At 35.2% G+C, this 20,286-nt stretch overlaps 2 protein-coding genes across 2 annotated transcripts; both read right to left on the bottom strand.

The window, feature by feature from the left end:
• Positions 1-7,546: 7,546 nt before the first annotated feature.
• Positions 7,547-7,861, bottom strand: LOC142179971 (uncharacterized). Its single transcript, XM_075250877.1, has one exon. It carries the CDS (start codon positions 7,859-7,861, stop codon positions 7,547-7,549), a length of 315 nt encoding a protein of 104 aa, XP_075106978.1.
• A 4,580-nt stretch (positions 7,862-12,441) lies between these two features.
• LOC107765342 (uncharacterized) lies at positions 12,442-12,804 on the bottom strand. The gene has a single exon (XM_016583979.1). The coding sequence runs from the start codon at positions 12,802-12,804 to the stop codon at positions 12,442-12,444; it is 363 nt and encodes a 120-aa protein (XP_016439465.1).
• Positions 12,805-20,286: the final 7,482 nt, after the last annotated feature.

Here is a 20,286-nt window from a genome sequence, read left to right as displayed (position 1 = left end):
TGTTAGGCCTTATTGTTATTGATGATAATAATGATGTTTGAATTTGGAAAGGGAAAACTGGAATTATGAAATACGGCCAAGTGCCGAGAATGACTTTCTAATTGAGGCCACTCGTGCCAATGAATTGAAAAGATGTGAAAGAATTATGAAGTGAGATGATTGGTTGAAAAGGTAATGTCTCGGGTGAGACGGCCTAGCCGATCGAGCCGTGATCGGACGCTATGCCGCATACATGGTGGTGACTGTGATGGAAATGATAATTGAAATTGTGGTTATGGTTGATGTCTCAAATGAGATGACCTAGCCGATCGGGTCGTGATCGGACTCCGTGTAAGAATACGGTGGCATTGTGAATTATGGTATATCGGCTCTAAAGATCACCCAATCTAATAACATGAAAATTGACTTGAGAACTTATGTGATCCTTACTTGATGTTTTAGTATTGTTTGAAGCTCTTATTGAACTCATGACTGTTTCTCCCTTGTATTATTATTCACTCTATTGAGATGGTATTTAGTTTTACATACTAGTACTATTCGACAGTACTAACGTCCCTTTTGCTGGGGGTGTTGCATCTTTAAATGGATGCGGGTGGTTTCATAGCAGGCAGTGTTGATCAGCGATAGTGGTACATCCTCTTCCCAACAGACTTGGTGAGCACCACTTCGTCCCGGGGTCATGTATTACATCTTTTGTTCATATTATTATCACATTTTGAGGTATAACGGGCCTTGTTGCCGGCACTATCATAATACTCTTTTGTATCTTTTAGAGGCTCCGTACACACTATGTTGGTTGTACATGGGTGCTAGAAAAGTCAAACAGATTATGTTGTATTTTGATCTCTTGTTCCACTCGAATCATAAGAATGTGTGCATCTTGAAACTTAAAAATGATGTAACCAATGAGACGATTTAGTATTGTATATATGATCTTCCTAATATCTAATTGATGAAATCATGTCTTCTCTTGATCATGGGTGAGTTGGATAGAAAATATCTAACAGGCTTGCTCGACCGGATTCACTCGGTTGAGCGCCAGTCGCGCTCCCCAAGATTGGGACATGACATGAACAAAATCTCTTATCATTTAAACAACTGTGGACAGAATTGAAATCCGTCACTTTGAAAAGATTTGATGCTCGCACACTTGATGCTTTAAGTCTCCAAGTGCATCTTTCATCCACGCATTCAAGGGTATACTTGTTTATAATACAAATACAGTTATGTATCATGTTATTGATAAAACAACACACACAATCCGTACAATTCTGTACTCACATAGTATACTCATATATCATACCTATATACTATATCAGTATCATATTTTACTGATAAAAAATATAGACAAACCAGCACAATTCTATACTCACATAGTATACTATTTAACATACATATATACTATATTGGTATCATGTTGTACTGATAATAACAAATATACAAACCAGCACAATTATATACTCCCATAGTGTACTGATATAGCATACTTATATACTATATTAGTATCATCTTTTACTGATAAAAAATACAGACAAACCAGTACAATTCTATACTCGCATAGTATACTGATTTAGCATACTTATATACTATATCCAAATCATCTTTTACTGATAAAAAAATACAAGCACAAACCAATACAATTCTATACTTACATAGTATACTAATATAGCATAGTGATATACTATGTCAGCATCATGTTTTACTGATAAAAAACACACACAAACCAGTAGAATTTTATACTCACATAGTATACAATATAGCATCCTGATATACTATATAGGTATTATATAGTTTTTTACTAGAAAAAATGTAGACGAACCTTCTTGGGCATAATTTATTAACCCAATATTGACATTTATCTCTAACGGCATACTGTTTCATAACGAGAGCCAGCAGGTTCTTTTCTTTGTAAATGTATCCCTTTTCAACTTTTTGATAAAATTAATCAGTTATGATGTTTGCATCATCAAGTTCTATACCGGTGTCATCTCCTTCTTGTACATCAAAAGTACTAATCATATCACTGCTTTCAAATTATGCAATTTCTGATGAAATTGTAGCAACATCAAAACTGGAGGTGCTTGCAGCAATAGTATTTTTAGCAAACGGCACACATAGTGGGAGTATTGTCATCCATGCACTTGATTTTTTCAATTCCATGTAAACACTAACACTCATATCGCTGCAAATTGTAATTGGTGGATATCCTTGAGCAATAGCATACTGAATAACTATTGTGTTACTGTCCAATTGCAGTTGCTTTGTAATTTCTCTAAGAAGTTGTTCAAATTTCCAACAGGTCTTTATTAGAATTGCATCAACATGAAAGTTTATGAAATTATGGTTATCATCCCATTCTCCACTATGCTGCAGCAGAATTGGTATATTTTTCATTCTGAAGTTATAACTACTTTTATGTCCAAAATTGAATCTCGACAATACAAATTTAAACAGTGTTGATGTCAAATATTGAATTTCAACAGAAGATTTTTTGAAATCAAATCAGTTGTTATGATTCAAACCTCCAGATCTCCATATCTCCAAACTGAAAATAGAACTTTCAGCTAAAAATTCAGAAGTTTGAGCACTAAACTTCTGTAATTTGCGAAATCAAAATCGAAAAAATAAGATGCGAATTTGAGCATCAAAAGTTTTAGCATCTTTCAAAGTCAAATTAGATACTTCTACAAAATTTAAGGAGAAAAACTCGAATTTTAAAGAGAAATCAGCATCTTCGCTCTGTTTTTTCACACTTTCGATCTTCAAATTAGGTTGGCGATCTTCAAATCTTCAACAGATGCTGGTAATGTTTGTGCGTAAATTTTCTAAAATTTTGAGCAGCTTTTGCGTTTTTATAAGTAGGGCATTAGCATGGGGTAGTTATTTTGAGATACTCGTTTGTTTATTAAATGGGTAGGGGATTGTAATTATTTAATGGGTAGAATTCTTTTATGGGTAGAGCAGGGTAAATATTTTAACTTTTATAGGTACTCCTGTGTTTTCCCCTATATTCATCGCCACATAATGGACCATTGACATGACATGTAAGTCCTCCCTCATTTTTTTTCTCCTTTTTTTATTGTTAGTAGTTACAAACGAAGTCTAATTAGAATTGGTGTTAACAAATTTTTTTTCGAAAAAGGATCTAAACTGCCCCTATCGTTTGTTAAATGGTTTACAAATACCTTCCGTCCATCTATCAGTCCAAAAATACACACAACGTTAATTTTATTAATAAAATTACCATCGCGTTTAACGGCAGAATGGATGAGCCTTTCATTTAATGAGTTGCAATTTTTTTTACTAGAACACGTGGCATTTTCGACATAGAATCAAACATGGGTCTTATTTCAACTCATTAACGGATCCGTTTGTTACTCGGGTCAAAATATTTACATTAACCCATCCTTTTTTATGGCATCAAACTTTTACATTAACCAAACGATGTCATATCAACAACTGGAAATTTCATTTTCCGGTGGTTGTAGCTCCGCCACGGGTGGCACTCCTGGAAAGGAAAGATGTGGGAGGAAGCAGAGCAAGATGCAGGAGTTGATGATGAGCTGCTTGCTATTTTGGGTTAGAAAGTGAAGGCATCAGACATGGCTGAAGTTGCTCAGAAACTTGAACAGCTTGAGGAAGTTATGGGTAGTGTTCAACAAGATAATCTTTCATTTCTTGCTTCTGAAACTGTTCATTATAACCTTCAGATCTCCCATCGTTGGCTCGAATCTATGATCTCTGAACTCAACCCACAAGAACCTTTTACCAATTAATCTTCCTCTTTCACAACTAATATTCCTCAAACAACAAATCTAACTGCTATCCCAGGTAAAGCCACTTTTCTCCAAATTGAAAATCCAACTAGATTGAGCTGCCGGTGTAACGGCCATAGAGCAAGAGATTCAAACCCACAACTACAACAGAGTTATCGTCGTCCTCGTCACGAATCTCGGTGGGTGGTGGTATGTGGGAAAGTTTTGAGAACGTCACAGTTAACTTGGCCACATATTAATGGCATGTGCAGAAGCAATTCAACAAGAGAACATGAAATTAGCTGAAGCTTTGTTGAAGCAAATTGGGTTCAAAAGGATGGATTAACGTAAAATTTTTGATCCGGGTAACAAGCTCGAGAGTCGAATTCGTTAATGGGTTGAAATAAGATCCATGTTTGATTTATTTTTGCTGAAAATGCCACGTGTCCCAATGAAAAATACTACATCATTAAATAAAAGGCTCATCCGTTCTACCGTTACGTTATGTGTATTTTTGGATGAACTGATGGTATTCCTAAATCATTTAACAAACAATAAGAATAACTTAGATCTTTTTCTATTATTTTTTGTTTTTTATTTGGTGTCCCTTACTTGTATTGGATTCTTGACTAGTTCGAAATCACCCAACATAAGGTCAATTTAAGGGGAGTGCTCTCTAACAGAATTTATTTTATATTCATGGATTGAACCCAGATAAAAGAATTTTCTCCATCCCATTGTGGGTTAATTCACAAATTGATATTCCACCAATCAAATTAAATACTATATTCCTATATAGCACCAACATCTTTCTGGTGGTCCTCAAGCATCGCTTGAACTTTTGTTATACGTATGTGACATGAGAGGATTGGTTCTCTTTCTTGACTTCTCTTTTCTGTCTTTTTTTTTGTGTTTTTTCCGTCCTCTAAAATTAGGCGAAAGACAAATTAAAGAGGCAGGGCACTTTAAACTATGTGACTATCCATGATTCAATCTTCTCGTTCCCCACCTAGTATAGGGCAAACGGCAAATTAAGCTTCGAAAATGGCTACTATATTGAATAGAAGAGGTTGAGTTATAACAAAAAAATATATGTGAAGATGTGCGTATCCGATATGGTTCTACTTGTTTCCCTTCCAAAAAGTCAGGTTAAAGTCAAAACAAATGACGAATTTAGAATTTTAGTTATATGATTTAACCTTTAAGGTTTTTACTATTAAACTCATTATAACTTCAATTATAAATTTAAGGCCAAAGGTCCAAATATGCCCTTATACTATACGAAATTGAGCACATTTACCCTTCGTTAATACTTTAGCTCAAATATGCCCTTACCGTCACATGGTTGGTCCATATATACCCTTAGAGTTACACAGTTGGCCCATATATGCCCTTTTCGAAACGGAATTCACCCAAACTAATTAACTCTTTCGTTAATTGTATTAAAGTGTATTACAAATACTATTTTCTTTTTATTAGTACTTTTTTTCTTTACCTTTCTCTTTTCTTTCTTCTTTTTTCTTTTCTTCTTTTTTTTTTTTCCTTTTTCTTTCTCCCTTATCCGTTTCCTCCATTACTGATGTCTTCTCCATTTTCGTCACCAATTTCACTTGACAAAACTCATGAATTCCAATTACTAAGAAAATTCTCCCATAAGGTAATCAAGTTTCAATTTCACTGGCCCTCTAAATAAACGAAATTAAATTGTCCAAAAATTATGGCTTAAACTTTAAAATAATAAAAACATCTCAACCTTTAACAATACTCAAAATACCAAAATATTTAAATTATTTTCACAAAGATAATTTAATGATTAAAAGCCTAGAGTTCAAGTTGTAGTGTTATAAATTTGAGTTGTTAGTCTTTTTCATCTTTTTTCAGCTAGACATTTTCTATTTTTTATTAACTATGTAAATTAGGGGTGTACATGGAACGGGTTGGTTCGGTTTTTATCAAAACCAAACCAAACCAATTACATCGGTTTGAATTATTTGGTTTTGTTGGATTTTCGGGTTTTTTGTTACATAAATATTATTTCAATCTTACTTTGTTAAAATTTTTAGAACTAAATATATGTTCAGTAAAAATTAAAAAATTGACAAACATATGATCTATAAAAATATTATTATGGGAGAATTTTCTTAGTAATTGGAATTCAAGTGTTTTGTCAAGTGAAATTGGTGACGAAAATGAAGAGAACATCAGTAATGGAGGAAATCGGACAAGGGAGAAAGAAAAAGGAAAAAAAAAGAAGAAAAGAAAAAAGAAGAAAGAAAATAGAAAGCTAAAGAAAAAAAACTACTAATAAAAAGGAAATAGTGTTTGTAATACACTTTAATATAATTAACGAAAGAGCTAATTAGTTTACGTGAATTCCTTTTCGAAAAGGGCATATATGGGCCAACTGTGTAACTCTAAGGGCATATATGGACCAACTATGTGACGGTAAGGGCATATTTGAGCTAAAGTATTAACGAAGAGCAAATATGCTCAATTTTGTATAGTACAAGAACATATTTGAACTTTTTCTATAAATTTAAAGTTATGAGTTTATATCTACTGTTTATTATAATTTTAATTAGCATTTACCCATAAATTTAACAATGAATCCGATACATGAAAGCTACATCCGCCCCTCTAAAGAAGAGTACAAAAACTAAGACGGGATCTGCAGTCAGCTGTTGGATGCTATCCTGGAGAAAACTACAAAACCATACATTGTACTCTTACCTTAAAATAGGAGCACATGACACCACCTGCTATAGTTTACCTACTACTCTTTCTGATTTGTCTAAAGGGCTCTGTTTCTAGGTATAGCCGTATAGATTAGTGATTTTCTAGGAATCCCTTACTCCCTATTTCTGGCATTCATCAGTTTTATCTGTCTGAATTCTCTAGCTCACAGGATTAGTTAAGGACAATAAAGAGAGAAGAAAATTATAGAACTGGAAAAAGGAAAAATAAAAAGAAGAATAGACAAAATAGAAGTAAGACATATGATGTCTCATTCAAATTTCCTTTTTAATTCTAATCCAGAATCATCTTCTGTAAGCTGTGCTTTCAATTATCTTTCTAATTAAGCTTTTAATTTGTTATACTTGGAAAACATATGATCTCTTTTTCTTAATTAATTCTTTTAATACAACTATACAAGTACATATGAACAGAAGAACACATGTTCAATATCCATGCACAAAACCATCAGAAAAAACAGAGGACCAAATTTTGATCATATCCATTATGTTGTTCGACAATCAACTAGTCCTGGTTTCTCAAATATCACGTGGAATCTATGTATATAAAAGAACCTAGTATAGTCGTCAAGAGTCTTTTTAATCTTAAATATAAATGAGTGATTAGTTTGCGGATATGCTGACTTCCGCCTAGGTGATTTTTCTTCTTCTAATTAAAACCTTTTGTTTTTATTTATTTAGTGATAGAATTTAAACAAAGTAAGAGAAATCTAAAATCTTTTTTGTTTTTATTTATTATATGCATGCGGTATGATTTGAGTGAAACAGAAAGGAAACAAGTAAAACACTGAGAAGGATTCAGCTGTGTTGTGTACTTGTGTTACAAAGAAGACGAGTAATTACAGACAACAAAAAAAAATACATATACTCCTATTCCTTATTATATGCTGATATTTACAACAGCGAAACAGAAAATGAAAAAGGAAACAGAAGAAGAAAAATGATAACACTTAAATTCCCAAGAGAAAAATCTCCGCAGAGCCTGCCGCAGGATTAAGGGAAAACCAAAACCTCGTTACAGTAACACAGGATAATTAACTATGATCTGTAGTTAGGAGTTATCTTGATAACAAGACCAGGGAAGACATCATCAGGATCATGAATATGTGGATTCCGTTCAACAATATAAGGATCACCACACTTGTCACTAATTGTATGCAGAGTTTCACCTTCTCCGACCACATAGATTTCATCACAAGGCCTGTTTAGGAAGTGGTTCCCTTTTATCACAGCTCCATCTGTAGAGTAATAATTCTCTTTCAATGAGCTAACTAAAAGCAGACCCAATATTACCATAGCACAGTACAAAGAAGCTGCATCTACTATCGCTATTAGTGTTTTAATGGACTTCATCTTAATAAGGTGGTGTCTTGTGAGAGAGAATTATAAAATTGAAGGAGAAAGAAAAGATGGGTGTTTGATTGAGTGTCAAAATGGGATTTATATATATATATAGGTGTGAGTGGGAATAAAAGGAAGAAAATATGGAAGAAGTTTCAAAGTTGGAGATCATAAGTTGGGTTTTGGGAGAACCACTAAAGTTGGGAATTCTAATTTGGGTTAGGAGGTGGAGTTGGTATTTCAGTCGTGTTTGATGGTTAATGGTTAGGGCAGTTGAATTCAAAGTCTTCAACTATATATTTCATCTTTACTTTAGTGTACTTATGAAATTTTGACTAATTTAACGCGCCTTCTTCCTGCGGGATTTATTTTGGACGGAGAAGAAAAATTAGGGATAATTTAGGTTGTATTTTCTCACGTAGTCATTCAACTTATGATCACTTTTTCTCTTATAGCTTTTAAAGTAATTGTATTAAAATCATTAAATAATACGTAGCTTGTTACTCAAATAAATCAGCTAAAATATCTAAACTTCGATGTCAACAACTATATATAATTCAAATAAATCATCTTTTAGGGTTTCAGATTTTCTTTTCGGTTATTATACGAGTAGATATTATTCGTTCATAATCATATCCATATGATAGCTAGTAAAATGGGAAAAAGACAGATGGGATAAAAATAATAGGAAAAGATATTCCTATCCGTCAAGCAACTGAAAATTATTAAATGACTCTGATTACAAATCTAGAAAAACATCCAATTCAATGTAGTTACTTGAGAATATGGTTGACCAAATATTATTATGGCAAGGTGGCATTAATTATGTGTCCAACTATATATTTCATTGGCGAGTTAAAATAATTAAGTGCCGGGAATACTAGATTAGTTCGTGTAGTGTTTGCCAATAGGACACGTGGCGCATAAAAGAGATTTTGGCCATTTTCCCTCGAGTTTAGAAAGCTCACGCGAACCAGATGAGTCATATGTTGTCCAGACTCCATGCCATGTTTGATTTCTACACGTCTTAACTTTATATCCTAAAGAAAAAGAAACCGTCACATTTTTCCTAAACACGGCAAAGGAGTCTTTTTCTAAACCAAGATATGACAAAGAGGAGTTTTGTCCAAGCCTATACCCACTCCTTTAGAGAGAAGGTTTATATCGTGGGCTAACAAGTTGCAGAATAAATTTTGGAAAGTCAATTCATTGATCTATTCAAGAACTCTTTCAAATTTAATTATATGAAAATAAATTAGATTAATTTGTGCTATACTAAAATAGTTCATGATTCAATTCGCTATACTCAAAACTATTATAATTTGTTTTGAGACCAAAAAAAGGTTACCCTTCCCTTAGAGAAAGAGAAAGTAGAGTTAATTTCTTGGATGGTCATTCCACTTAATGTTACTTTTATTTGTTTTAAATCAGTTAAGACACTCATGTTTTACCTATTATCGTATAACATAACTGCTACATCAAAAGTAATAAGAAAAATATAAATATTCCCTTAAGTTTGAGAATAGGTTTAAAGTTGTCCTACAAATATACCTTTGTGCATATCAGAACTAAACACTTCTGACCGGTCTTCTATTAGTAATATTTTGTAAGTGAGTTTTTTTTTTTCCTTTTTAGAAAAATACCAAGAAATACTTCTTCACAAAGCAAAAGTTTAAAAACTTCTGCAAAGATTTTTTAAGAAAAACTTGGACAAGTATGTTTCAAATATAGTTTTTCAAGATTCAAAAAATTACAAACGCCAGAGTTTATTTAACTATTCTAATAACAGTCTAATTTTTCATATTAATAATTAGTTTAAACAACATTTTAGAGTGCGGTAGAAAGTCAATTACAAGACACAAGTATGCTGTAGTTCAAATATAATTATACCTAAATTAAACAAGAAAAGTAAATCTAAAGAAAATGCTATGAAAGAAGATAAGAGAAATAGCTGTAATTAGGAAAATGATTAACATCCTTTATTTTCTTTTTCTTTTTCTTTTTCTTTTTATTACTAATTTGTATGAGTGATGAAAAAGTTGAAAATATAAATAATTCTAGATGTTCCTTAGAAAAGTTGGGACTCGGAAAAGTGCTCTAAAGACTTTATTCTGGATCAGATATGTGGGGGGGAAAAAAGAATTTATCTTCTGTATCCTCCAATTGTCAGCGTACAAAACAAACATTTCATGCTATTTATTTAGAGAAATAAGAACAAAACACTTAAGTAATAATTGTAGAAATCTATAGGTATCACCTATAATCAGTTACTAGAAATGCAGAATAATTATTTAAGTTATTACTTTACATTGATCTGCGTTCGTTACTTTTAACCATTAGTGTTAGCACGAGACTGGAAATGCTTAGCTCTAATAAATTTAAAATAGTCACAGATATACATATATAGGATTACTTTAGACCTATTTTTAAGCGTAAGGGACCATTTATTCATTTTCTAGTGCTTTTCACGTATGAGTTAGTTTGTGGGATAATAATAGGTAAAAGATAAGTGATTTTATTAGTATAAAATAAATAAAAGTGACTTTACTAAGTTAATTCTAAAATTTGATTGAAATTAATTCGAGGAAGTATGTTATAACTGTTAGCTAAAATTAAATTTGATCATGATGAACACTGCTTGAAGACTATAGTATATGACGTGGATGACTAAACTTTCAATAAATTTAGCAACGTGGTATACTGCTATAAAATCAAGACGAAATTAGAAAGCTTGACGATATGTTACTTATTTATTCGATCCACAAAACAATAGGCAAAAGATAATGTTTCTGAATTAACTTTCGCTTTTTCGCCATGTAACACAAAACAAGGGATGTAGGTTAGATTTTTGTGGCAACAAGATATATACAATACAACAATCAATCAAACAACAACAATAACCCAGTATAATCCCATTAGTTGGGTCTGGGGAGGGTAGTGTGTACGCAGACTTTACCCTTACCTTGAGATAGAGAGTTTGTTTCCGATAGACCCTCAGTTCTCTCCCTTCAAAAACTCTCCACTTTGCTTTTGGGGTGACTCGAACTTACAACCTCTTGGTTGGAAGTGGAGTGCTCGAAAACCTTTACAACAATCAATGTTGACAAATACATAACCAAATCTATCAAACTCCAACCAACCTTTGGAAAAAGGTTCAAACTAACAGAAACTGACCCATCATACCATTCAAGTCTTTTTGACCATTCTGGCGAAAAGTTATTATACTTTCTTTTTTCCAGGCAACATATATAAGCATTAGTTTCAAATGGAACAGTTAAAATTCCTAACACAAAAGGCACGTCAAAAAGGTGTTGCCCCATGTTGTACGGTTAAGATCACTTTTGAAAATTGCCCATCAAAAAATAAAACTAAACCAACAAAAGTTGAACAAGTCCCTATGGAAATGATCTTCCTGATTTCAAACTAATTTACTTGACTCTTCTCTCTTCTTCAGTGAATTATTTATAAATTAAATATAAAATGATTTATATACTTAAAAAGGAAAGATGATTTTGTCAAAAAGTGTTAAGCCATGAATAGAAGTCAACTTCTAACTACAAATGGCTCACTAGTCGGATTCATGGCTTAACTATTAACCATAAAAATATCATTTTTGATCAGGGATACTCATCAATCCAATGAGGTCAAGAATCGGGAAGAAAATTACTCCTAGTTATATCATTTTATAACTTTAAAATTAATAAATTCCATGTCATCAAGTTGGTAATGAAACACCCCCCACCCTCTCAAAACCCACACCCATATCGAACAGTGTCATGTGATATTGCGAAAACTCTTTATGTTGTCATTGCCTTAACAGAGAACAATCTTTATGCAAGTACGTGTCCTGTGATATAGGAAAACACTTTTTGTATTAGGTATAAACTTACCCGCACATAAAGCATGATTATTCCCATTGGTTGGAGAATGGTTGGTGATCGGCTCATATGGACTTGGGAAATCCTTGGTTCAGAAGTTAGTTTAGTTTTTGGGTTAAATTATGCCCAAATGCCATAACTACTTTACAGGATCTTTTTTTTTTTACTTATCAATTTAGTAAATCAAGAGAATTAGTTATTCATTTCCAATTTAACCCTTATCTTACCATTTTCAAATATTAATTGAGATTAATTACCATTAGTAAGGGTAATTTAGTAAAATAAATACTACTTAATACTACCATTAGTAAGGGTAATTTAGTAAAATAAATACCTAATACTAATGTTTTTTAAGAAGTATGCAAGATGTATAATGAACAAGTGAAAAAAGAGCGGAGTGAGTAACAAAGACAGCCTCATTTTCAGTTACTGAATGCTTAGCATACTGATTAACGATCATGCCATGATCATTAATCACGGCATAGAAGCAAGTGTAACTTGATGTAGCTAATCATGGGATGGTTGAAACAGAATTTTAACATTTCCATGAGATTTAAAAGATCAAAGAGGGAAAACAAAGTTCAAAGGAAGAAGTATGTGCTTTAAATTTCAGTAATAATTCATGCTCAAGTTTATTCCTATACACATGTACAGAACATTTATTTTTGAGGAAGAAAAAAGAGGAAAATATTCTTCCATAAAAAAGGTACAGTACTATCTCAATGACTTATTATGGTTGGAAGGAACAATCTTGATAACAAGACCAGGAAAAACATCATCAGGATCATGAATATGTGGATTCCTTTCAACAATATAAGGATCATCACACTTATCACTGATTGTATGTAATGTTTCTCCTTCTCCAACTACATATATTTCATCGCATGGTCGATGAGACAGGTGCAGCTGCTTTCCTCTGACTACAGAATTTTCCCAATTCCCAGTGTTGTTTTCCTTAATAGAACTCATTAATACAAGTGCCATAAGGCTAATAGCACACAACCAAGAAGCTACATCAGATGCAATGAGTATTGTAGTTTTTATTTTGGATCTGTTTTTAATTGATACAGAAGCCATTGTGAGGAGAAGGAGAGAAGATGATTAGATGTGTATAAAATGGTGAAGAGATTAGTATTTATATGGATAATAATAGGTTGAGAGTTTTGTGTGGACTTTAGGTTTGAAGAGTACTTCTGAAATATTGGTTGTTTATTAGGCAAGTTGAGTTGAACTACAATTTGGCGTGTACTTATTTTATGTTCACCAAATTTTGGAAGACCGTTATGATTTATGAGAACTTGATTAGGTAACCAAAATATTCAGTTTGACATATGAAAAAGTTTATAGAAATACTGTTTGGAGCCAAAGTTAATTATTTAATTGGCATGAAATATGTCTGGTATACTACGATTTAATTTTTCTCCTAGGCTGGATGTTGCCTTCAATAAGTTATATGTGAGCAACATATTTGGCTAAAAAAAATTATTAAAAAAAAAAAAAGTAATATATTTGGCTGCTAACTCGTAAACCATGACGACATTCAATTTAAATAGTTAGAAATTACAAGTTTACGTTATTATAAAGATATCATGATTCTAACTGATTCCTTTCTGATAACCATTGACTAAATGTAAAATCGAATTTAAATGAGTAATATTAGTACTTAATATAAAAATGAGTTCCTTAAATTAGGAACAATATTATATTAACTTATTTTTCTTCTCGTAACTAACCTACCATCAGCAACATGGACAGGTTTTAAATTTCTATTACCACCAAATACGTAAACGTAATACTAATTAATACCACCAAAACCTCGCTTGAATTAACAATAATTTACTAATAGAAAATACCAAATGATAACTAAAGCAGCTCCGGAATAGAAGTAGGAGGAAAAATCTCAATGTCAACGAGAACTAAAATGCTGTGTTTGAGCTAGTGGCGAAGGTGAATGACGTGAAGGAAAGGCTAATTACCTTCCCCAATAGACCAATGGTATGAAGTTTATCGCACCGGGTGTTTAAGCCAACCTAATAAATGCATGACACATGTTTTTATATAACAATCTTATTACCAAATTATAGTTAATTAATACATATTTTCAGAATATAACCAGAGTAAATTAGTATTATTTGATATAAGTACAGGATGCTGGTAAGTTTTTATCATATACCAATTCATGGAAAAGTTGTAGCCATCAGAAACCAAACCTAAAACCTAAACCCCAAGTCAAATAGTAATAGGATTGTACCTATATTCTTAGACTGGACCAAATGCTCACTTTCTTCTACAATGGCCTTCTGGCTACTTGCACTTCGCGTGCTAAAATAAGTTTCAAACCATCAGCTTCTTGACCTTGTCAATTCCTTTTGTGCGCTCTTTTTTGACATGATTAGAATAATTGCAATCATTTGCTGCAAATATTCCCCTTTCTTTTCATTGGCTAAAATTTATATTAGGATGTATTTGTTAATAGTACTCTGGAATTTAACAAATGTATTACTCATTCCAAATTTTGCGCACTATGTATCTTTTTTAACAAATACCAAATCATTCTTGAACAATTTCTTTCCTTGTGTGTGAGGGAGGCTTTTTTTTTTTTTTTTTTTTTGGGGGGGGGGGGGGGGTTGTTTCTTTTTTGTTTGTTTATTAATCGAAAGCATGTATAAATCTGGAACCCAGGTCTAGCACCCCAATAATATTCTGTCTTTTTCTTAATCACAAGCATGTATAAATCTGGACCCCTTTTTGCATCCTCTTTCAACATTAAATTCTGTCCTGAATTTTGCTCCCAAATGCAGCCCAAGATAGAGTGTAGTAAAATGTCCACGTAACACCCCAAAATAACTGCCGTGAATAAATAGTTGTTCTAGGAATATTAATTTGGTTGGCTCGAAACCCAGTAATATAACACCCTCTGATTGAGTAAGTTGCCTGCCTTTCTTCAGCTCCACATAAATTAAAGTACATCCTCAACATATATAGGTAGAATATCTCCACATTGTTACGTGACCATTTTCCACCTTAAACACCTGTATTCAATAGCTCTATAAAGCACTAGGCTGAAATCTGGATACTTCTATCACTAATAAAAAGAGAAAAGATGAAAACTCAATAAAAGCATCATGATTCCTGAAAATTAACTTTTCAGTTTAAGATTTTATACATGCTTACGCTGGGAGCAGGCAACAAAAAATGAACTATGGATTTATTCAGCTAGTGTATCTTTCAAACTGATTAAATATAAATTTAATTGCATTGACACTCCTTATGCACAATACTGTATACGGTCAAAACCGATTTCGACCTTCGTATGATTGGTCAAGATGGGAACTTAATGAACCGAAAAGCGTCTTCATAATATCGAGATGAGGTCTGAATCCAGGTTACTGAGCTTCGAGTTTCAGGGACCGATCAAATACCGAGCTCGAAGTCATTACCAAGCTCGAGTCCAAATCGAACTCTGATGCGAAGCGGTGTTACCGAGCTTAAGAGCCAGAGACCGACCAATACCGAGTCCGAATCAATATCTAGCTCGAGTCAGTATCTAGCTCTGAATTTGGAGATCAATCAATATCAAGTCCGATCAAGATCGAGCTCATAGACAAGAGCCGTTACAGGCGTACTAAGGGAGAGAATCTCGACGGGAATTAGGGAAAAGCTAATTTATCATGGGTTTCCCACTATGTATTTTTAATTATATCTAAAGTAGGATCCCTCCACTATAAGAGGGATGGCTATATTTCTGGAAGGGGACAGACATACAATATAACTCAGATACTGTTAATACACTCCTATTCTAAGAGATTATCCATTTGAGTTTTATACATTGATTCATCTTGCTTATTCATAAATCATTCTCCTTTCAACTTTGTTTATATTTCATTGTTTACGGTCAATATTCGACATTTCTACTCACTTTTATGATTTGTGCCAAGTTATACCACGTACCCTTAGAACTACGCACAAATTCAACTCTATCCGTTTTTCGGGTAAACAGTTTAGCGCCCACCGTGGGGCTAAGGATAACAGTGGTCGTTTGGTACGAATCTCTACAAAACACACTATTTTACACCTGCTCCTAGAAGTATCTTTAAATAAAGGTTGAAAATGACGAATTCTCAATTAATGGCCCTACCTATCGACAACGAAGTTGGCCTTCAAGATGAGAACACCAACTTAACCCCCGAGGGTGGAAGACCACTCGTCGATCTCATTGGAGCTCAGGTCGAAGAGCCAATAGACGTCAATTTCAAATGCGGCCATTGAGGCGAACCAACGTTCCGACCCTGAAAATATCATTCATGGTGGAACTCGGTCTGCAGCTCGAAATACCCAAAACGCTGAGGAAAACGGAATCAGTTTGCGTATGATCTTCGAGATGTTGCAAGCTCAACAAGTAGCAATAGCTCAGTTGAAGAGCCGAACCCAGGCACCGACCAGACTCGAGCCCAGTCCACCCCAAGAAGTCACCTACAAAACGAGGCCAGCTATAGTAAGGTCAAATGAGCAAGAATCAGGGGCTAATCCTGAAATTGTTAAGATGCTCGAAGAACTGACAAAACAAATAGAGTCAGGAGAAAGGAGGATCGAGGCAAACGACAAAAAAATGGAAACATATAACTTCAGGGTTGATCAGATCCCGGGGGCATCATCGATATTGAAGGGCTTAGATTCCAAAAAAATTATACAACCCCCCCTCCCCCGAGCGTGGCTCCTAAACCGATCCCAAAGAAGTTTCGCATGCCCGAGATTCCTAAATATAACTGAATGACCAACCCTAACGAACATGTCACCTCTTACACATGTTCCATCAAAGGGAACGATCTAGAGGATGATGAGATCGAATCTGTATTATTGAAAAAGTTCGGTGAAACCCTATCAAAAATAGCAATGATATGGTATCATAATTTACCGTCTAACTCTATCGACTCTTTCGCTATGCTTGCAGATTCTTTCGTAAAAGCACATGCTGGGGCCATAAAGGTCGAGACCAGGAAGTCGGACCTATTCAAGGTAAGACAAAAGGATAACGAGATGCTAAGAGAATTCGTATCTCGTTTCCAAAATGGAACGAATGGATCTACCGCGAGTCACAAACGATTGGGTTGTTCAAGCTTTCACTCAAGGTCTAAATGAACGAAGCTCGATGGCTTCATGGCGGCTGAAGCATAACTTGATCGAGTACCCAGCTATTACTTAGACCGATGTGCACAATCGGTATCAATCCAAAATAAGAGTCGAAGAGGACCAGTTGGGTTCGGGGTCCGATATTAAAAGGGATATCGACCGAGAACCAAGGGCAAACAAGGACCGATATCGGCCGTATAACAGAGATCGTAGGGGTAGCGAAACTTCACGCAACCTCGTACGAGGTGAAAAGAGAAATGATCGAGGCCAAGGGTCTCGGGGGCTGATGAACGGGAATGGGTTCGACATGCATACCGGACCCAGGGAAGCACCTCAATTATCGGAGTACAACTTCAGCATCGATGCATCCGCTATCGTGTCGGCTATCGGACGCATCAAAGATACTAAACGGCCTCAACCTATGCAGACCGATCCTGCCCCATAGGAATCCCAATCAAATGTGTGAATATCATGGCACCCATGGCCACAGAACGGAAGATTGCAGGCAACTAAGAGAAGAGGTAGCCTGGTTATTCAATAAAGGGCATCTTCGAGAATCTTTAAGCGGCAAGGCCAAAAACCATTTCAAAAATAGGGATTTTGGTAGGCAAAACGAATAGGAACAGCCACAACACATCATCCACATGATCATCGGTGGCATCGATATCCCTCAGGGGCTGGTGCTTAAATGCACTAAGGTTTCAGTTATAAGAGAAAAGTGATCTCGAACCCAGGGTTACGCACCCATGGGAACCCTGTCCTTTAATGATGAAGATGCAGAAGGAGTCATGCAACCTCACAACGATGCACTGGTAATATATGTACTTATGAATAAAATTAAAGTTACGCGTGTGTTAATTGATCCAGGTAGCTCGGCCAACATTATTAGATCGAAGGTCATAGAACAGCTCGGTCTACAGGACCAGGTTGTACCCGCAACCCTGGTTCTAAACGAATTCAATATGGCATGTGAAACTACCAAAGGCGAGATAATTCTGCCAATAAATGTGGCCGGAACCATCCAAGAAACGAAGTTTCACGTAATTAAAGGCGATATGAGGTACAACGCCCTTTTTGGAAGGCCGTGGATCCACAATATGAGAGTGGTACCTTCGACCCTCCACCAGGTTCTGAAATTCCCAACATCGGAGGGAGTCAAAACAGTTTACGGAGAACAACCGGCCGCAAGAGAAATATTTTCCTTAGAATAAGCAACTCCGATATCTTCACTATCATCGGCAAAAGGATCGGGTTCGAAGGAGGAACGGAATATAAAATAGCAATCACAAACGTCAGCTCCGACCCAATTAAAGAATCGGAAGACTGATGAAGATGATGAACATGGGATCCCTCGATCCTTCGTGATCCCCGATGATTCCGATGCTACTCAATCTAGAATTGAAGAACTGGAGCAAGTCATACTAATCGAATATCTGCCCGAACGAAAGGTATACCTGGGCATGGGGTTAGATCCCGAGCTCAGGAAAAAGCTTATTCAATTTCTTATAGCTAACATAGACTGTTTCGCTTGGTCCCATCTTGACATGACAGGGATCCCATCGGGAATCACCACTCATAAGCTAAGCTTGGACCCAAAGTTCCACTCGGTAAAACAAAAAAGAAGGCCCTAGTCCGAGGTCAAACACGCCTTCATCAAAGATGAGGTAACCAAACTTCTTAAAATAGGGTCCATTCGGGAAGTAAAATACCTCGAATAGCTAGCAAATATGGTGGTAGTCCCTAAAAAGGGTAACAAGCTTAGAATGTGTATAGATTATAAAGACCTGAATAAAGCATGCCCTAAGGATTCTTTTCCTTTGCCTAATATCGATCGTATGATCGACGCCACGGCCAGCCACGAAACTCTCAGCTTTCTCGATGCCTATTCCGAATATAACCAAATACAGATGAACCCGGAGGATCAGAAAAAGACCTCATTTATCACTAAATACGAGACTTACTGTTATAACGTAATGCCATTCGGCCTAAAAACACCAGTGCAACCTATCAACGCCTAATAAATAGAAAGTTTGAAACACAAATAGGAAAAACAATGGAAGTTTATATTGATGACATGTTAGTTAAATCCCTGCGATCAGAGGACCATTTAAAGCATTTGCAGGAAACTTTCGACATACTAAAGGAGTACAATATGAAGCTCAATCCTGAAAAATATGCTTTCGGGGTTGACTCGGACAAGTTTCTCGGCTTCATGGTATCCAATTGAGGAATCGAGATTAACCCTGATAAAATCAAAGCAATCGAGGATATCACAGCGGTAGATAATGTAAAGGTTGTGCAAAGGCTAATGGGGCGGATAGCCGCCCTGGGACGATTCATTTCGAGATCCTCGGATATGAGCAACCAATTTTTCTCTCTGCTTAAAAAGAAAAGCAATTTTGCATGGACTCCGAAATGTTAGCAGGCTTTGGAAGAGCTAAAATGGTATTTATCGAGCCCTCGATTGCTCCATGTCGCGCCCCTTATTTCTCACGAAATCGGGCTTCGACGTCGTGACAAATTTTTTAAAGGAAGGTATTAAAATAGGAGAGTCGCCACCTAAAGGGTTTGAGGTGCGTTAGGGTACCTATTTGCAAATAACTCTGGTTTAACCAGTTTGCGTTACCAAAGATCAGGTAAGGGCTCAAATTACCTCGAGAAGAAGGTGTTAGACACTCCTCGAGATCCACAACTTTGGGTCCCGGCCGAAATCGAATTATATGAATTAGTCCGAATAAAGAGAAAAGACAAAATTGAGCAAATAAACAAAATAATTGATTTAAGGCAAGGTGGGGGGGTCCTAAGTTTTTTAGCCTAAAGGATCACCCCATGCAACATAAATAATACTTCGTAACTCCCTCGAGGTGGGGTGTTACTCGTATTATTCAGCGGGCACAGACTATCATCTCCTGCTACCCGATTACTATCTTTAAGTTGTTTACCTAAAGCGTACTAATTGATTCTAAATCGTACCTTATGGGTGCACTACCCGTCCCATACCTATAGTCCAGGAGGCGTATGGACCTCTATCTTGGGTGGTTCTAGACTTAACTTAGGTTGCTCAAAATTGAGAAAACTAGGCGACATACAAAACAAATTGGACTTTCATATATAAACAAATAAGGGCTCAAATCAGCCTCCACACTTAGGCAGCAAATGCACCCAAACAAGTCAGGCGTTTGACAGTTTCAGAATTGAGACGAGTTAAAGCCATTAAGCCCTATAGACATGGTTTCTATGTGACCTTGGGATTCAAACGTACAGGCAGTTTCAGATGCAAGATGCTACCTTAGATATAATTTCTAAGTGGCTACGCAGTTGCCTACTAATTACATATTATAAGCGATTAAACCTATAGACATAACATCTAGGTGATTTACACAGTAGTTGGCAGTGATAACTATTGAAGATACTCAGAATTACTCAGTT

This window comes from Nicotiana tabacum, chromosome 4 (assembly GCF_000715075.1).
Source record: "Nicotiana tabacum cultivar K326 chromosome 4, ASM71507v2, whole genome shotgun sequence".
Lineage (NCBI taxonomy): Eukaryota > Viridiplantae > Streptophyta > Magnoliopsida > Solanales > Solanaceae > Nicotiana > Nicotiana tabacum.
Note: the sequence above shows the minus strand (reverse complement) of the source record. Positions and strands in the feature narration are given on the sequence as shown.